We start from the raw sequence: 21,161 nt of genomic DNA on the forward strand, positions 1-21,161 counted from the left end.
AAAGGTAAAGGCTGGAGCGGAATGGGTACAATGGTATCAAATATACTGAACAAAAATATCAATGCAACATGTAACAATTTCAAAGATTTACAATTCATATAAGGAAATCATCCAATTGAAGGAAATTCATTAGGCCCTAATCTATGGATTTCACATGACTGGGAATATAAATATGCATCTGTTGTTCACAGATATATACACTGCTCAAAAAAATAAAGGGAACACTAAAATAAGACATCCTAGATCTGAATGAATGAAATATTCTTATTAAATAGTTTTTTCTCTACATAGTTGAATGTGCTGACAACAAAATCACACAAAAATGATCAATGGAAATCAAATTTATCAACAAATGGAGGTTTGGATTTGGAGTCACACTCAAAATTAAAGTGGAAAACCAGCTCAGTAGTGTGTGTGGCCTCCACGTGCCTGTATGACCTCCCTACAACACCTGGGTATGCTCCTGATGAGGTGGCGGATGGTCTCCTGAGGGATCTCCTCCCAGACCTGGACTAAAGCCTCCGCCATCTCCTGGACAGTCTGTGGTGCAACGTGGCGTTGGTGGATGGAGCGAGACATGATGTCTCAGATGTGCTCAATTGGATTCAGGTCTGGGGAATGGGCGAGCTAGTCCATAGCATCAATGCCTTCCTCTTGCAGGAACTGCTGACACACTCCAGCCACATGAGGTATAGCATTGTCTTGCATTAGGAGGAACCCAGGGCCAACCGCACCAGCATATGGTCTCACAAGGGGTCTGAGGATCTCATCTCGGTACCTAATGGCAGTCAGGCTACCTCTGGCGAGCACATGGAGGGCTGTGCGGCCGCCCAAAGAAATGCCATCCCACACCATGACTGACCCACCGCCAATCCGGTCATGCTGGAGGATGTTGCAGGCAGCAGAACGTTCTCCACGGCGTCTCCAGACTCTGTCACGTCTGTCACATGTGCTCAGTGTGAACCTGCATTCATCTGTGAAGAGCACAGGGCGCCAGTGGCGAATTTGCCAATCTTGGTGTTCTCTGGCAAATGCCAAACGTCCTGCACGGTGTTGGGCTGTAAGCACAACCCCCACCTGTGGACGTCGGGCCCTCATACCACCCAGTCTGTTTCTGACCGTTTGAGCAGACACATGCACATTTGTGGCCTGCTGGAGGTCATTTTGCAGGGCTCTGGCAGTGCTCCTCCTGCTCCTCCTTGCACAAAGGCGGAGGTAGCGGTCCTGCTGCTGGGTTGTTGCGCTCCTACGGCCTCCTCCACATCTCCTGATGTACTGGCCTGTCTCTTGGTAGCGCCTCCATGCTCTGGACACTACATTGACAGACACAGCAAACCTTCTTGCCACAGCTCGCATTGATGTGCCATCCTGGATGAGCTGCACTACCTGAGCCACTTGTGTGGGTTTTAGACTCCGTCTCATGCTACCACTAGAGTGAAAGCACCGCCAGCATTCAAAAGTGACCAAAACATCAGCCAGGAAGCATAGGAACTGAGAAGTGGTCTGTGGTCACCACCTGCAGAACCACTCCTTTATTGGGGGTGTCTTGCTAATTGCCTATAATTTCCACCTGTTGTCTATTCCATTTGCACAACAGCATGTTCCCTTTATTATTTCTCTTTATTTGAGCAATGTATATAAAAAGTAGGGGCATGGATCAGAAAACCAGTCAATATCTGGTGTGACCACCATTTGCCTCATGCAGCGCGACACATCTCCGTGGCATAGAGCTGATCAGGCTGTTGATTGTAGTCTCTGGAATGGTGTCCCACTCTTCAACAGCTGTGTGAAGTTGCTGGGTATAAGCGGGAACTGGAATATGCTGCATAGACGTCGATCCAGAGCATCCCAAACTTGCTCAATCGCTGACATGTCTGGTGAGTATGCAGGCCATAGAATTGTCAGATTCCAGGAATTGTTTACAGATCCTTGAGAAAGGGGTCCGTGCATTATCATGCTAAATCATGAGGAGATGGCGGCGGGTGAATGGATCTCTTCACGGCATCTCTGTGCATTCAAAATGCCATCGATAAAAAATTGCAATTGTGTTCGTTGTCCGTAGCTTATGCCTGCCCACACCATAACCCCACCACTACCATGGGGCACTCTGTTCACTTTGACATCAGCAAATCGCTCACCCACACGATGCCATACAAATGGTCTGCGGTTGTGAGGCCGGTCGGATGTACTGCCAAATTCTCTAAAAGAGAGAAATTAAGATTAAATTCTCTGGCAAAAGCTCTGGTGGACATTCCTGCAGTCAGAATGCCAATTGCAGACCCCCTCAAAACTTGAAACATCTGTGGCATTGTGATGTGTGACAAAACTGCACATTTTGGAGTGGCCTTTTATTGTCCCCAGCACAAGGTGTATCTGTGTAATGATCATGCTGTTTAATCAGCTTCTTGATATCCCACACCTGTCAGGTAGATGGATTTTCTTGGCAAAGAAGAAATGCTCATTAACAGGGACATAAACACATTTTCACACAACATTTTAGAGAAATAAGCTTTTTGTGTGTATGGAACTTTTTTGGGATCATTTATTCCAGCTCATGAAACATCGGACCAACATGTTAGCCAATCTGTAAATAGCCCATCCAACTACCTCATCCCCATACTGTATTTCTTTCTTTCTTTATCTTGCTCTTTTGCACCCCAGTATCTCTAGAGTGAAGGCCAACTTCCTGACTGATGGCAGCCCATTCTTGCATAATCAATGCTTGGAGTTTGTCAGAATTTGTAAGGTTTTGTTTGTCCACCCGCCTCTTGAGGATTGACCACAAGTTCTCAATTGGATTAAGGTCTGGGGAGTTTCCTGGCCATGGACCCAAAATATTGATGTTTTGTTCCCCGAGCTACTTAGTTATCACTTTTGCTTTATGGCAAGGTGCTCCATCTTGCTGGAAAAGGCATTATGTTAACAAGAGAATCACTGACATGATGTCAGCTGGTCCTTTTGTGGCAGGGCTGAAATGCAGAGGACATGTTTTTTTGTGTGATTCAGTTAATTTGCATGGCAAATAGGGACTTTGCAATTAATTTATCGGATCACTCTTCATAACATTCTGGAGTATAAGCAAATTGCCATCATACAAACTCAGGCAGCAGACTTTGTGAAAATGTATATTTGTCATTCTCAAAACTTTTGGCCACGACTGTACTTGCACTTTCATCTACCTCCCTTATCTTACCTCATTTGCACACACTGTATATAGACTTTTTCTACTGTAGTATTTACTGTAAGTTTGTTTATTACATGTTTAAGTCTGTGTTGTTGTATGTGTTGAACTGCTTTGCTTTATCTTGGCCAGGTCGCAGTTGTAAATGAGAACTTGTTCAAACTAGCCTACTTGGTTAAATAAAGGTAAAATAAATAAAAAAACATGTTGCGTTTATATTTTTGGTTTCTGTGTGTTTGATGCCATTCTATTCGCTCCTGTTCCAGTCATTATTATGGGTCATCCTCCCCTGAGCAGCCTCCACTGATGTGATTATTATGGATTAGAGTGAGAATATTTTGGGGGGGGTCAATCGGCAGTAAAGCATTGATAAAAAATAAATAAGTAAACTTTTCGATCATGTCATCAGAATCAGACCCTCAATATTTATTGGAAAGGAGCATCATGATCACTGTGCACTTTCACCACCCTGTGAAGTTCATCAGGTTATCTGTAGCCTAATAAACTGCATGCTTTCCCTTGTCGTAGTGGGAGGAGCACACACCATATCGTCAAGATATATTACTTCGATATGATGGTTATTATGTCAATATTTGTGCATAAAGGCATTTCCACCACCATTTCTCACATAATTAATTTTACCGACACAAAAAGATCCCACCATTATCTGTTGGTATTTATAAAATCTCTGAAACTTCCTGTTTCCATCACAGCTGTCATAAAAAATGTTTATATACGGTATGAGTTTACCTGCATAAAAACTGTATGGAAACATGGATAGTGATGCTAAAATGTGCTCAGTTTGGAGTGGAGATTAGAGTTAGCTGACTTTTGAAGCAGAAACTCAGATGGGGGTACATGATACTGCAATTTGTCAGAATGAAGTCGCACACACACGCACAAGCACGCATGTACACTCTCTCATGCAAACACACACACGGACAAGCACACATGTACACTCTCTCATGCAAACACACACACGCACAAGCACGCATGTACACTCTCTCATGCACACACACACACGGACAAGCACGCATGCACTCTCTCTCACACTCACTCACGCACATTAGCACATTTCATTTACCTGAACATGAAAAAGACGCTCGCATGAAAATCTACAATTGTGAATTAAAGTGGAACGTATTATAATTAAATCAATTGCCAGGTTCAAAGTCACAAATTGCATCTTAATTTAGCATATAAAGGCAGCAAAGTATGATGTTAACAAAAAAATAAGACATTGAATACCAATGTTAGTCAAGACTTAACTGTTCTTTACTCACTTTTACCCATTATGTAGCAGCCCACATTAATACCAACTGTTTCTTATTTTTACTTTTATATATAATGTGGTTCATTCATTATATAAAAAGGTGAGGACAACTTAGAAACTATACTTGTATGATTGTGTGTGTTAACACATTTAGGTACATTTGAGTTCCAGCTTATAAAGAACAGCTAAACTAAGTAAATTAAGCATCCTTAGAAGAAATGCTTGTAATTCAGTCTAAACACAAGTAAACATGTCAAAAACGTTGACTTCCACAGACTGAGAAGTGGCATCTCTCTCTCTCTACTTCCCTCATTGTTTCCATCTATACTTTTAACACTCTCTCAAGTTCTGTCTTTTTCTCTTGCTTGCTTTCTTTATTGATTCTTTTCTCTGTCTTTGTATTTTGATTCTCCCGGGAGAAAGGGAAGCTTTTGGTATACATTGACGCTCATTGAAAGATGCATGTAGCACATTCGCTGAAGACACAATCCTAACTTCACAGCCAAACATAAAAGATCATTGAAAAATACCACCTTTGAAACTCATTGAGTGGGTAAAAAGTTCAAATGTCATTCCTGGAGGAAAAGCTCCTTCCTTGCATGCGCTGAAAGCCTATCCAAGAATACACTGCAGTATATCGAGGACAGGGATCAGTTAGCTAGTCAAAAAATGTAATCTTCCTGATATATTAGTCGATTGAGCAGTCATTTCTTTGATAAAACATGTGTACTTTTCACCCAGTATGTACGGTGTGCATATTAGGCTCCCTGGGCTCCCTGGGCTCCCGGCTGGCGCTCGAACCCTGGTTCGAAACCAGGCTGTATCACAACCGGCCGTGATTGGGAGTCCAATAGGGCGGCGCATATGTGGCCCAGCGTCGTCCGGGTTTGGCCGGTGTAGGCCGTCATTGTAAATAAGAATTTGTTATTTGACCGACTTGCCTAGTTAAATAAAATAAGGACAGCCTCACAGTCAAAAGGACACCGACACCTTGTAACACTGAAGCTCCTAATATGGACACGGTACATTTGACGATTTAGGAAAGCGGCAACCCACACCACCTACATCATCATCGAACAGCTCCATGACAAAGGTGGCCAAGCTGCCATTGATGCCGATGAAGAGGTTGACGCAGGTCAGCACCACGTAGGCCGTGCTGGGGACACTGAAGATAAACGAGGCTGGGTACATCATGGGTGTGATAGACCACCTGAAAATACAGACGGTTACATGAACAGAAGCTTAATTTTTCATATTTGACTATTTAAACAGTACAATAGGAAATGAGATAGGGGGAGATATATGAAGAGGGGTATACAGACATGAAGGTTTCAGAACAAACTCTGGGAAGAGGCTTCACTTCACCATTAAAATGCCTTGACTGTGGCATACTATGTGGAAAATGGGTGAATTGAAATTGAACAGGGCTCAAATATTATTTGTAGGTTGCATGAGATGTTTGCTGACTACACACTACACTGAGTATACAAAACATTAAGAACACCTGCTCTTTTTATGACAGACTGTCCAGGTGAATCCAGGTGAAAGCTATGATCCCTTATTGATGTGACTTGTTAAATCATCTTCAATCAGTGTAGAGGAAGGGGAGGAGACAGGATAAAGAAGGATTTCTAAGCCTTGAGACAATTGAGACATGGATTGTGTATGTGTGCCATTCAGAGGGTGGATTTGAACATGAATCTACATTGCTCCATATAAACATTACATCCATAGTCCAATCACAATTTTCTTTTTTTTCTAAAAACGTCTTTGAACTGGGTAAGTCAGCACATAAAAATATGGATATCATTCTGGTGCTACTTACCCATACATTACAAGTAGCCAAATCAAAGCTGGTAGGTTAGGAGGGGACACATAGGCTTTTTGTTGGAAGCACAGGAAGATGATGATGACTATTAGACACGGGACAATGTAGTTACACTGTAATAAAGAACATAACCACTTGTTAGACCATATAATTACACTGTAATAAAGAACATAACCACTTGTTAGACCATATAATTACACTGTAATAAAGAACATAACTACTTGTTAGACTATATAGTTACACTGTAATAAAGAACATAACCACTTGTTAGACCATATAATTACACTGTAATAAAGAACATAACCACTTGTTAGACCATATAATTACACTGTAATAAAGAACATAACCACTTGTTAGACCATATAATTACACTGTAATAAAGAACATAACCACTTGTTAGACCATATAATTACACTGTAATAAAGAACATAACTACTTGTTAGACCATATAATTACACTGTAATAAAGAACATAACCACTTGTTAGACTATATAGTTACACTGTAATAAAGAACATAACCACTTGTTAGACTATGTAGTTACACTGTAATAAAGAACATAACTACTTGTTAGACCATATAATTACACTGTAATAAAGAACATAACTACTTGTTCGACTACGTAGTTACACTGTAATAAAGAACATAACCACTTGTTAGACTATGTAGTTACACTGTAATAAAGAACATAACCACTTGTTAGACCATATAATTACACTGTAATAAAGAACATAACCACTTGTTAGACCATATAATTACACTGTAATAAAGAACATAACCACTTGTTAGACCATATAATTACACTGTAATAACACTGTAATAAAGAACATAACCACTTGTTAGACCATATAATTACACTGTAAGAAAGAACATAACTACTTGTTCGACCATATAATTACACTGTAATAAAGAACATAACCACTTGTTAGACCATATAATTACACTGTAATAAAGAACATAACCACTTGTTAGACCATATAATTACACTGTAATAACACTGTAATAAAGAACATAACCACCTGTTAGACCATATAATTACAGGGTAATAACATTAATAAAGAACATACCCACTTATTAGACCATATAACTACACTGTAATAACACTGTAATAAAGAACATAACCACTTGTTAGACTATGTAGTTACACTGTAAAAGAAAAAAGCACACATAACCCCGTATTAAGCATTTTATCACTTCGTGGGGAGTTCTGGGAAGGTAACATCTAAGCGTATAATGTCATTACTACATATTTATAATGACGCCCAGACATATCAGGCTAAGGTCCCTCTCTCTGAAAGAAAGAAGATGATGATAATGATGAAGATGTTGAACTCAAGAAAATGGGAATTCCACACGATTTTGAAATCTATAGATTAGGTTTTAATTAGCTTTCCAAGCTTCCCCTTTTTCATTTGCTAATTAACACGAGAGCAATCTATTCCCCTTCATAGGAGGACATGAGTCTGTGGCTGGCCTGACTGGAAAAATCGAAAGAAAACCATCTCACAATTTACCAAAGCGTAGTATAAAATAATCTAAATATTATATCTGAAGGCTTACAATCATGATATTGGATGAAGAATGGCTAAATACTGCAATTGGCATGATGAATCTGTGTGAAAACAAAAATAACAGAAACCTATGTGATTTTTAAACTTCTACTCCACATTTCCCACTCTGTGCCCTAAGGCTTCAACACTACTTAGGAGGCACTTTACACAGTCATATAAAACATTGAAATCCATGAGCCCGATTATAAAACCTTAACAGCAAAACTCTGCAATACCATCCCTTTAAAGATTTTTTGGCACCATAAAATATTACAATTGTTGGGAAAATGGTCAATGGAAATGGCCATGCTAACTGCTCCTAGCCAAAACCTTTCGGCTGCCTGCATTATAACATTTCTCCTCCACTTTGTCAGCATTCGTCAACAGATCATTTGTTTGCACGGCTAGCAGTGTTGAGCTATTGCCTCCCACCTTCTTTTTTTCTCTAAGTTACCTGATAGACTGTTTACCTGATAGACTGAGGGAAAGTATCAATGTTGTACCACTTTGCATCACTGTTTGCCAGTGTCAATAACTCAACGCTAGTCAATAACAGTTACTCAGGCCTGGGCTTTTTAACAGCCATTGCGATCAAAAGTGTATTTACCATTATTGCTGCTGATGAGTATTTGTTTGAGTCAGCCATTGGATGATCTATTCCTAGGTACACTAGGATTATGTATCCTTATCCAAACCTACTTACTGAGGATGTCTTAATATGGACACCTTAAATGGCTATTTAAAATGCATCATGTGGCACTGACAGAAAGTTTGGTGGATTATTTGACACAGGCCTCACTTGTGACCTTACTTCTATCCCTCTGAATTCAAGTGAAATCACCACTCTACCAATTACAACATCCAGAAAGAATTTGGTTGGGGTTTCGATACTTTTATTTGGGGTTTGTGCTTGTCCATCCCTTCCTCACAGTCTCATTAAGTATTGATCATTCATTAGGTGCGAAATGGCAGGAAACCAGGGGGTTGCTGACATCACAATCTCAGGTGCCACCTACTGCCATCATGCCCTAGAGCAAGGTACTTAATACCAAATGTGTTCCAGGGGCACTGCTCAGAGGCAGACTCTGTGCTGCTTCCAGCCTTTCGTTTGTGTATGAGTGGTGTCCGGGGGCTGGGAATGACATAAAACAGCAGAAATACACATTTCCGATTATCATTGGAAATACAGTTGAATTTTGTAATTATTTTATTTCATGAAAATAACCTACTATATCCCAGGCGAAGTTGGCTACCCAATAGACGGCCGGGTTGACGCCGCTGACAAACTGCAAGTGCTTGGCTTTGTTGACACGCTCCTGGATGAGGAAGAGGACAAAGCTCGCTGGGATAAAGGACATGGCGAAGATGACACAGATGGACACCACCAAATCGGTGGAGGTGGCAGCACTGAAGAAGGAGAAAGAAAGCAGAAAGTTGAGTACAGGTTTGATTCTAGCATGATCAATGGGTTTGGTGGATAACTGACTGGAGAAGGGTCGTTTGCTTTAAATGGAAAGGTTAGTATTTTACAACTCAATGTTAGATGATAACCAAATCACAGATGATGTTTTTTCTTTAAACATCGGCTAACTTTAGCAAACGCTAGCAAAACATTTATTTAAGTGATCCTGGCAAAAGAAATTGACCAATCACCTATAAGTAAGGTCAAACCAAAAAAAAGAGCTAATTTCAGTTTATGTTTATGCTCCCTTCCTTTCCATAAATTATTAGCTACTGGTAGCTAATGGAAAGTCAAGTCTTCAAGAGGCTGTTTGAATTACAGTTTCTCCCGGCCCAAAGACTACTTTCAGTGTGAGGACCCATTTAACAATTTAACACAAAGTTATAAAATACTGAACCTCCCCTTTGAGAGTGATTGATTTTTCTACTATCGATCCATCAATCAATCTTTAGATGTATTCATTACCCTTTTGCATCTTCAGTCATGTAATCTACAGTAACCCAACAGAGCAGTCGAAAACGACCAAAAAAGATTCAGTGTACTGATGCACCTGGTGTGTGAGCAGCTTGTTTTTATCCTAAAATCCTTTATAAGTCATTATTTTCCATGTGTTCCCATGATGCAGTCACCACATACAAAATTGGATTTCACTTTTTTTTCTCCATTCCCATCACAGGCGGCCGGTGGCACCGTAATTGGGGAGTACAGTCTCATAGTAATGGCTGGAATGGAATAAATGGAATGTTATCAAACATCAGAAAACATGGTTTCCATGTGTTTGATACCGTTACATTTACTCCATTTCAGATATTATCATGAGCCCGTTCTCCCCTCAGCAGCCTCTTGTGACGTCCATGATAGATGAATGACTCGATAAGTCAACATCAGAGAAAAACCGAGGACACACTTGAAACCCATATACTTAATTTACTAACAAACCAGAACCAGAGGCCACCCAGACCTTTACCGCTGACAATTAGTCCTAACATGGGTGGAGCCAGATAGGGTCACAGCTGGAAAGTGGAACAAAAAAAATCCAGTTCTAGAGCAATGTTATTAAGAACATTGGATACATTCCAAATCGCACCCTAATCTCTATATAGTGAACTACTTTTGACTGGCCCTATGGGCCCTTGTCAAACGTAGTGCAATATATAGGGAATAGGGTGCCATTTGGGACACAGACATTGTCCAGGGATCTGAGGCCTATGTCTGCATAGCACTGAGGGGCTACAGACGGAGGATTGGTCAAGGGTGGAAGTAAGCCTCACAACTTCTCCAGGTGTTGAGTTGCATTGTGAGTGAAATCTCACACTTTCTGCACCAGTCATGTCATCCCACTGGGCACACACTGGTTGAATCAACGTTGTTTCCATATAATTTCAATGAAATGACATTGAACCAATGTGGGAAAGACGTTGAATTTACACCTGTGCCCAGTGGGATTAGTCTTGCCTTTGACATGGATTGAGAGCTACTGAAATATTTGACCTATACTTTAATTGCTCTGGATAAGAGGCCTTACAGTTGAAGTCAGAAGTTTACATACACCTTAGCCAAATACATTTAAACTCAGTTTTTCACAATTCATGACATTTAATCCTAATAAAAATTCCCTGTCTTTAGGTCAGTTAGGATCACCACTTTATTTTAAGAATGTGAAATGTCAGAATAATAGTAGAGAGAATGATTTATTTCAGCTTTTATTTCTTTCATCACTTTCCCAGTGGGTAAGAGGTTTTTCATCCTCATGATGCCATCTATTTTGTGAAGTGCACCAGTCCCTCCTGCAGCAAAGCACCCCCACAACATGATGCTACCACCCCCGTGTTTCACGGTTGGGATGGTGTTCTTCGGCTGGCAAGCCTCCCTCTTTTTTCTCCAAACATAACAATGGTCGTTATAGCCAAACAGTCCTATTTTTGTTTCATCAGCCCAGAGGACATTTCTCCAAAATGTACAATCTTTGTCCCCATGTGCAGTTGCAAACTGTAGTCTGGCTTTTTTATGGCGGTTTTGGAGCAGTGGCATCTTCCATGCTGAGCGGCCTTTCAGGTTAGGTTGATATAGGACTCTTTTCCTTCAGCATCTCCACAAGGTCCTTTGCTGTTGTTCTGGGATTGATTTGCACCAAAGTACGTTCATCTCTAGGAGACAGAACGCATCTCCTTCCTGAGTGGTATGATGGCTGCGTGGTCCCATGGTGTTTATACTTGTGTACTATTGTTTGTACAGATGAACGTGGTACCTTCAGGCGTTTGGAAATTGCTCCCAAGGATGAACCAGACTTATGGAGGTCTACAATTTATTTTCAGAGGTCTTGGCTGATTTCTTTAGATTTTCCCATGACGTCAAGCAAAGAGGCACTGAGTTTGAAGTTAGGCCTTGAAATACATCCACAGGTACACCTCCAATTGACTCAAATTATGTCAATTAGCCTATCAGAAGCTTCTAAAGCCATAACATAATTTTCTGGAATTTTCAAAGCTGTTTAAAGGCAGTCAACTTAGTGTATGTTCACTTCTGACCCACTGGAATTGTGATATAGTGAATTATAAGTGAAATAGTCTGTCTGTAAACAATTACTTGTGTCATGGACAAAGTAGATGTCCTAACCGACTTGCCAAAACTATAGTTTGTTAACAAGAAATTTGTGGAGTGGTTGAAAAACGTTTTAAAGACTCCAACCTAAGTGTATGTAAACTTCCAACTTCAACTGTATTACTAAAATGTCCTATAATGTCTAAGTATTATTCGACAAGTCTTGCATGGTTTAATTTATAATAAAAATATGTCCAGTTGGGGAAATGGTATGTATGATCTACTGTAAATTATAAGTATTGTATGATGTATGATGTATTAGCTATGTGCTTGTTACCTGTCACGTTCTGACCATAGTTCTTGTGTGTTTTCCTTGTTTTAGTGTTGGTCAGGACGTGAGCTGGGTGGGCATTCTATGTTGTGTGTCTAGTTTGTCTATTTCTATGTTTGGCCTGATATGGTTCTCAATCAGAGGCAGGTGTTAGTCATTGTCTCTGATTGGGAACCATGTTTAGGTAGCCTGTTTTGTGTTGGGTTTTGTGGGTGGTTGTTTCCTGTCTTTGTGTTTTCTGCACCAGTTAGGACTGTTTCGGTTTTCACGTTTATTGTTTGTTCATGTTAAGTGTCTCTTATTAAAGAACCATGAACTATAACCACGCTGCGTTTTGGTCCGCCTCTCCTTCCCAGGAAGAAAGCCGTTACATTACCAATAGGATGACTCAATTTGACTGAATTTTCTGTTTGAAACGCAATCAGGCAAAACTACTAAAAACTTTTCAGAGAAGCAATGCTCACTCCCCATACCTTGTGATATCCAATTGGTAGTTACAGTCTGGTCCCATCGCTGCAACTCCGTATGGACTCGGGAGAGGCGAATGTCGAGAGCCAATTGAAACACGTCCCTGCCAAGCCGCATTGCTTCTTGACACACTGCTTGCTTAACCCGGAAGTCAGCCACACCAATGTGTCGGAGGAAACACTGTAGAACTGGAGACAGTGCCAGTGTGCATGTGCCCGGCCCGCCACAGGGAGTCACTAGAGCGCGATGGGACAATGACATCCCGGCCGGCCAAACCCTTCCCTAAATCGGACAATGCTGGGCCGGGTCTGTAGTGACGCCTCAAGCACTGCGATGCAGTGCCTTAGACCTCTGCGCCACTCGGGAGGCCACATCTTGGAAATTCTTGATCCTCCATGCGGTTGGAATATGATTCACCCAGCTAAAGACTACTTAAACCTAACCCTAAAACTATCCCTTGCTCCTAACCCTTAACATAATTCTAACCCTAACACTAAATCCCCTAGAAATAGCATCTGACTTTGTAGGGACCAACAAAATTTCCCCAGTTGGTCAAATATCTGCTTGTTTCCAAGTCCCCACAAGAATAGTTAAACACACACACGTTTATATCACCTACTGTGGACACCTGTTCTCACACCACATTCTGGGGACACCACCTTTCTGACAACGAAAACATTAAAATTAGAAGAAAAAAATCTATAATGAATACACCCCTGCAAATGTAATTGTTTCATTGAAATTAGGGTAGATGACATTGTGGGGACGGGGAAGGTGAACAATGTGGGGACCCAAGAGGAAACTCCTTATTTGGTGTCAACAGGAAGACCCATCTGGTGACCAAGTTCCGAACAACTAGTACCATCTGGGGACAATAGTGTAGGCTATTGTTTATTGCACAAGAGGATGGATTCTAATCTAGATAAGTTTGAATTGCTAGCTGTTCAGCATATCAGTACCCACTAGAGAATGCTGCGGGGTGTTCCCTTTTGCATATGCATCAGATGCATATCAACCTGCAAGGTGTTCAAACATGCTTGATAAAAAAATGCTTTATAAATAGTGCAGAAACTATTGTAAATGATTAATTGCATGAAGAAATAATGGGAATATATATTTTTTAAAACAATAGTTATTTGTTTAGAGAGTCAATGACATGTTTTGTATAATTCTACAGTCCTAGAAACATGTAGGCCTATAGCCTATTTTTGTTTCCCTTGCAAAAAAACACTACAGTGTAATCCATTTGATCAAACACACACACACACACACACACCTCCTCCCTTCCGCCCTACCACACAATCTCTCGCCAGACTACCTGCCAGGTAATTAACATATTAAATAAGTCGCGCGGCGCCACCTCAACATTCATCAGTGTGGGCTGGACACAATTAGGATGCGTAAACATGAAATCATTTACGCAGTGGGTGCCGCCCCACTTTCAGCAGTTTTCAACAGGTTTATCTAGACCTCGCTCGCCGGGGCCGAGGAATGTTTGAGGCAATTGATTGGCTAATGAGGTAACCCTGAACAAGGACTAGCGGCTAATCACTGTGAGGAGACATGCACCCTGCTAATAAAGTAATAAACAGTATAGTAGGGGAGAGCATTTAATGTTCCTGGTCGTTCCAGGTGCTTTTGCCTAAGGTCTAGAGTGAGGTGCGGCTTCAAACATGGAGGTGTAGAGGGGAGTTAGAAAACCATAATGAAGTAGTCAAATAATAGTCAACCTTTGAATTGTTTGAGTAAATCATTTTCCAGCCAGTGTGTGTAGCCATAAAGCAGAAATTGAGACATATACACACATGGCAAAGGATTCTTCTTTTCAACTCGCAGGAAAAGCACATACCTGCTCTGAACATGGTACATGAGTCCTTTAATGTCAAGCTGTTTTATCAATGGACATGGGAGATTTGGTGACTGAACAGGTCTCTCTCTGATATACTGAAGACCTAGCAAGCTCCAGGTCACAGAGACCCACCATGATGATTCTTCTGCTTATGCTAGGAGAGCATTGCAGTGAGGCTAGGCAAAATGCCTAGACGGAAGCAGCTACCCCATAAATGTTCTACAACCACCACATCACATGTTCCTGTCTGCTCCGTTTAAAACCACACTTTGTGGAGAACAACTCTTGAATTAGGGTAATGACGCAGGGACACAATGCACGATCGCACAGGACACGAACACCCACACGGTTTTTACTCCTATGCTTCCCTTACTTTTTAACGCTGGTAATCCATGATCCAAAGTTCATCTTTAGATCGTGGGTAATAAATTCCCCACAGGGACCACATGGAGAGAGAGCGAGAGATAGGGCGAGAGAGAGAGAGAGATGAGACCAACATAGGAAGAAACAGAGAGAGTGAGAGACAAGACAGATACAAAGAGAAAGGCAGAGAGAGAGAGAGAGAGAGAGAGAAACAGAGACGGAGAGAAAGAGAGGGGGGGCTGAATCTATTGTATGGAAGGTAAGGCATTGCAATTATCTTCTAGCTCCACTTCCATGTCTTTTCTCTCTAACTCAACACTGTCGCTACTACATCAATACCTTACTTAGATAGAGGTAACACAAGAACGGAACAAGGAACTAAATGGTATCTGTGGCATGAGGATCGCATCAGGTGTCAAAGTCGAAACTGACATTTCAGCAAACATATTGTGAAAACTGAGAGTAGGCCTAATTTGACATCTACATAGTTCAAATCAAATCAAATTGTAATGGTCGCGTACATGTGTTTAGCAGATGTTATTGCGGGTATAGCGAAATGCTTGTGTTTCTAGCTCCGACAGTGCAGTAATATCTAACAATTTCACAACATATAACCAATACACACAAATCTAAGTTAGATGTGCAGTAGGGCTTTAGGTTATGTTATGATGTGATATGTCACTGTATGATATGATGCTATGTTATGCTACTGTTTATTTTATGCTAGGATATGTTATGTAATTATATTCTGCTATAATACTGCAAGTCATGTTATATTATGTAATGTTACTTTGTATTATGTTATTTTAGCTTATATTATGCAAGGTTTTTCCTCGATTATGGAGATTGGATAGATGATTGACTGCATTAGACAGTGAAGTCTGGTGGTTTTGTACTTCAATAACACCCTCATTAATCAAAGACATCTCATGGGGTAGCTGCTTCAGGGCTCCTGGCTGATCTCTTGGGTTATAAAGCGACAGTATCTGAAAGTGTGTGTTTCCCATGGGCTACTCACATGAATGAATCTCTTCCTCCACCTCCCTCCCTCCCTCCCTCCCTCCCTCCCTCCCTCCCTCCCTCCCTCCCTCCCTCCCTCCCTCCCTCCCTCCCTCCCTCCCTCCCTCCCTCCCTCCCTCCCTCCCTCCCTCCCTCCCTCCCTCCCTCATCTAATATAATATATACAGGTGAGTTTCCCCTCGACACTGATCTTGGTCATTTTTTTATTCCACCAACTAAAAGTTAAGGTTAGGATTGGGGGAGGGGAAGCTGATCTTAGATCTTTACGTAAGGGAAGCTTTCCCCCGGAGCTGATACATTCCTACTCACAGTGCCTGGTAGGAGAGCTGCACCTTGGTGAGGTTGAGAGGGTGGCTGGAGGAGGAGATGCCGTACTCCCTGGGGTCACGGCCCGTAGGCAGGTTGCCCCTCAGGATGGCGTTGTTGGCCACGTTGAGGAACGAAACGATCCCGTGCCACGCTTGGTTGTAGAACCACACCTGGAGACATGGCAGATGGTTCATAGCTGTTACAGTTCAAATACAGACCAAGGTTAAGGCTAGTCCTGGGCTAAAAAGAATAAACTGTACATTTATGGAAATTATACAGGTTATTCCTGGTAGTTACTCCAGTTCAATGCAGTTGTAAAACATGGCCCTTGTATTAATTTAGCTTCTTGATAATACATACAAAATAATAATTGATCTAGATACAGTAACAGCAACTACAACAAAAGAAGCAATAACTATCAACGCTCACAAGTTGAACACAAAGTTATAACAAACGATTGAGTACTTTTCTCTTTAAGATGCTCCCGGTGCCTGTATCTCCCGTTGTGCAGGAGAAGAATATTCTAGAAAGAGAGCACCCCCGCTGATAGTGCTGGTCTAATTAAGATTAGATGGAGTTTGGGCCTACCGTAACACTGTATCACACATACACACAGTAAAGCACACACACACTCACATACTCAAAGTGCACGCACACACAAGCACATTCATGTGCACACTCACACTTTTCGTGTCTCTCAAAATCTCCACATACACTCCCCGAAGATATTTGTGGTTGACTACAGTATTAGCGACTTAAACAATTGAACAGAAAAAATGCCATTTTGGTTTATACAACGCAAGTGCTTAAGTTATTTTGACGGCAGTTTCTTTTAATAAATTCCACAATGCACTGGATTCCTTTTTCCTCAACCCCGGGGAGACCTGTTGCTAGACTCCCATTAGATACATCAAACATGGTGGACATCAAAAGAGTGGAAGAGAGTGGAAGTTAATGCTATAAAGAACAGTATGAGGCTGGCTAAGTTAACACTGCTACCACAGAATTCAAGCGGTCTAATTGCATCAGGCATCAACCATAAAGGCTGCTGTTGAATCCATTGGAAAAGTATAACTTCATAATGCTAACAGGATCCACTTTGCACTGTGCAATTCTTCTTTTCGCTGCTTTATCTTGTCTCAATGGAGGATCTCCGTCTGAATAATACATTTATGAAGTCATTTGAACCACTCAACCACTCCCTATGCAGTTTAGGTGTCTGTGATGGGAATTAAGTGATTCAGATGCAGCTCAGATTGCATGTAAAACCCAGGAGATGGGCTTGTCTTGTATGATTTGTGATTAGCATCGCTCTACAAAGGCAGAGAACTATCTGTGTACCAGCGTTGGACTATACCTGATACTGTATCCTCTCACAAAGCACTCATGATGATGACCAAGCAAAAATGGTGAGGAGCCTCTGAGTCTCGAAGCCTGAAGATGAACAATGATATAATACCTTGACATTATCCCTGGTCCCAAGCTCTTTCAGGAGCGTCTCAGCGTTCAGAAGGATCTGCTCAGTCGTGTTATCCTAATGAAGGAGAGAATAATAATAATAATAACAAGAGAACAAGGCTTAATTGGACACACTTGGGAAAATACATATCCTCTTTGAAATGCAAAACATCATGGAACAGCATTCTCTCTATATTGCTGAGGCCCACTTATTTATGTATTTTATATAGGCTGGAGAAGTAACATTATTAGGCTTGTTATTTCAGCAAACCTGCAGCACTGACTTCACCCCCCTCTCCACTGCTTGATACATATGACCCCTGGGTATTAGCGCTATAGAGGGGTGGGAACCGAATGGGTCAACGTTGGAGCCAAATTATTTTGCCAACCCAGCACTGCCTTCCACTTGCACCTCTCTCCTTTCTCTTTTTACAAGATCTTTTCTCTCTTTTCTCACTATGGAAATTCCTCCACATGGTGTTCTAACATATAACACAGTGGAGTTGCAGGACCAGGTGTGGGTGGGCCACATGGGTTGTGTAAAAAAACAACACACTATGGTCATGTTTCATGTGAAATGGGCCTTGGGATGAGTGCTGCTGAGAACCGTGTGATTTGTGATGGCCCGTCGTCACGCCTGTGCCCAGGTCCAGTTCAGCCTGGCCCGGTGCACACTGCACGCATTACACGTGTCATATAAATGCAAATGGTTCCTTCGGTCTGCAGGCGACTCAAATCAAAAGCCTACAAGAGGTAGGAAGAGAGGGACAGGGGAAGGAGAAAAGGAGGGAGGGAGAGGGTAGAGAGAGAGGGAGAAAAACAGGGAGCAAGAGAAAGGAGGAGGGAGTGTTTGCACACTCTACTCATCGTCTCTCTATTTAGGAGAAACACAGAACACCGACCATCTAATTTATTAGTAATGAACTCAGGAACTACAAGCCCTTTTTTATGTCTGTAATTCTGCCTTTCTCCAAGATTTTTAACATAATTAGCTTTTCAAATCAAATTGTATTTTTCACAATCACCAAATACAACAGGTGTAGGTAGACCTTACAGTGAAATGCTTACTTACCAACAATGCAGTTTTAAGAAAAATAAGTGATAAAGTATTTACTAAATGAACTGAAGTAAATTAAAAAATTTTTTTTAAACTTCTCCCTTTTGAAGAATGGGGAGTGAGGGAGGAGGAAACCGGAGGGGGGTGAGATGGAGGGAATAAAGGTGCTGGCGCAGGATGGCACCATAGTGGGCACGACATTGGAATGGGTTCTTCCTGAGGATTAGCTCCTCATTCCACTGGCATTGTTTCTGTTGCAGACGGGAAGACACGTGGCGGGAGACACAGAGGGGGTTAGGGAATTACGGCAAACGTTTACTGATGCTTATCCCTTATGAAACGACTTCCTCCTCAAGGGCGATGGTGCTCATATGGCCAATGACCCGGACACCCACACAGCCACAGCCAGCGATACAATGGTGGCACGATGCATTCTGTCAAGTGCGTGATGAGAAAGCTGTTTTGGCACTCAAAACACTGTATTTGACTACTTTATTGACTAGTCTTTCCTAATTGTCTTCAAGCATGGTGTGTTTTGTTTTTGCCATGTCGTAATATCTTCCTTCCTCATCCTATTCGATCCCAGAATGTTTTGCCACATGAGTCTCATTTCAATTTCAACTTTGCAGATTTTCTGACTTTATACACTGCACTCTTTGAGAGAGGTAGTTAGCAAACCAGGCCAAAGACCCCCCAGAGACACCAATACTCCTTAGCCGAACGGAATGGTCTACCTTATCAAAAGCTTTGGTCAAGTCAATAAAAATAGTAGCACAATATTGCTTAGAATCAAGGGCAATGGTGACATTATTGAGGACCTTTAAGGTTGCAGTGACACTTCCATAACCTGCACAGAAACCAGACTGCATACCAAAGAGAATACTATAGACATTGATAGTTGACAAGTTTTTCCAACACTTTTGATAAACAGGGCAAAATAGAAATAGGCCTATAACAGTCAGTTAGGATCAGCTTGCCTTCCAAGCAATGGGAACCTCCTCAGAAAGGAGAAGCAGGTTAAAAAAGGTGGAGATAGGCTTGGCGATGATAGGGTCAGGAACTTAAAGAAGAAAGGGTCTAAACCATCTGACCCTTCTGACTCAAACTTGACCCCCAACTTTGGGGTCAAGTTTAAGGAGCTCCTTTAGCACCTCGGACTCAGTGACTGCCTACATGGAGAAACTTTGTAGTAGGGCAGGGTAAAAAGAGGGAGAAGCATCGGGATAGTCATGTTATAAGGAGTGGGAGATGAGGAAATGTTGGATGGGCAAGGAGGCATGGCTGAGTCAAATAGGAGTCCTGACTTAATGAAGTGGTGATTAAAGAGTTCAGCCATGTGCTCCTTGTCAGTAACAACCACATCATCAACATTAAGGGACTTGGGCAGCTGTGGGTAGGTCTTTAACAGTTTTCCAGAACTTCTTGGGGTTAGACCCACAGAGAGAGAACTGCTCGTTAAAGTAACTAACAAGTAACTAACTTTGGCCTTCCGGATAGCCTTAGTGCACTTATTTCTCATTTGCCAGAACGATTGCCAGTCAGCCTGAGTACGTGTGTGGAGAGCCTTTCGCCAAATGCAATTCTTGGGGTGGAGTAACTCCGCAAGATCACGGTCGAACCAGTGGCTAAACCTGTTTTTAATTCTCATTTCCTTCATGGGGGCGTGTTTGTTAACAATACCACTGAAAATATTAAAAAAGAAGGTCCAAGCGTCTTTGACAGAGGGGATCAAACTGATTCTATACCATTTTACAGAGGCCAATTCATGAAGGAAGGATTGCTCATTAGTTCTTTAGCAAGCGTCTATGACAAATCCGGACAGGTTGTTTCACTGAGCAGCCATTGCGAACACACGCTGTAAAACAGTGATCACTAAGGTCATTACAGAAAACACCAGACTGATAGCTAGCAGGATTATTTCTGAGGATAACGTTTTCTGGGTGTTTGGAGTCATACCTTGTAGGAATGGTGATAATCTGAGAAAGATTTAGGGAGTCCCATTGCTTTAGGACTTGATCAGGTGGTTTAAGCTTAGGTCACCTAGCAGGACAAATTCAGACTTAGTACAAGGGGCCAGGAGAGAGCTTAGGGCAGGTAAGGTACAGGTCGCTGCGGATGGAGGACGAAAACACCCAGCAACTGTCAACAAAGAGCTATTTGAAAGTTTAATGCTTAAAACCAGCAAATCAAATTCTTTGGGGACAGACTTGCTGGAGACAACCAAGCACTGAAGGTGATCCTTGGTAAAGATTGCCACTGAGGGCGGATGATAATTTTTTTTAGGAGCATGACCGTATTTCTATTACACCCTGTGGCGCACTGCACTAGCATCAAATAGTCCCCATGATATGCAACTTTTCAGGGAAGTCAGTAACCAATGCACACAGTCAGTTAGGAAAGCAAAGGCTAGCTTTTTCAAACAGAAATTTGCATCCTGCAGCACTAATTCCAAAAAGTTTAGGGACACTAAAGT

General features: G+C 41.7%; 1 protein-coding gene across 1 annotated transcript in view; it reads right to left on the minus strand.

Annotated features, from left to right (window-relative positions):
• Window positions 1–21,161, minus strand: part of LOC112232763 (phospholipid-transporting ATPase ABCA1-like) — a 223,467-nt gene that overhangs the window by 68,055 nt on the left and 134,251 nt on the right. Inside the window, exons 27-31 of the mRNA XM_024399987.2 lie at window positions 17,633–17,707; window positions 16,174–16,343; window positions 9,060–9,237; window positions 6,280–6,395; window positions 5,520–5,664 (exon numbers count right to left, since the gene is read on the minus strand). Of these exons, the coding sequence (XP_024255755.2) occupies window positions 5,520–5,664; window positions 6,280–6,395; window positions 9,060–9,237; window positions 16,174–16,343; window positions 17,633–17,707 (684 nt within the window). The remainder of the gene's footprint in view (window positions 1–5,519; window positions 5,665–6,279; window positions 6,396–9,059; window positions 9,238–16,173; window positions 16,344–17,632; window positions 17,708–21,161) is intronic.

The sequence above is a fragment of the Oncorhynchus tshawytscha genome, linkage group LG15 (genome assembly GCF_018296145.1).
Source record: "Oncorhynchus tshawytscha isolate Ot180627B linkage group LG15, Otsh_v2.0, whole genome shotgun sequence".
Classification (NCBI taxonomy): domain Eukaryota; kingdom Metazoa; phylum Chordata; class Actinopteri; order Salmoniformes; family Salmonidae; genus Oncorhynchus; species Oncorhynchus tshawytscha.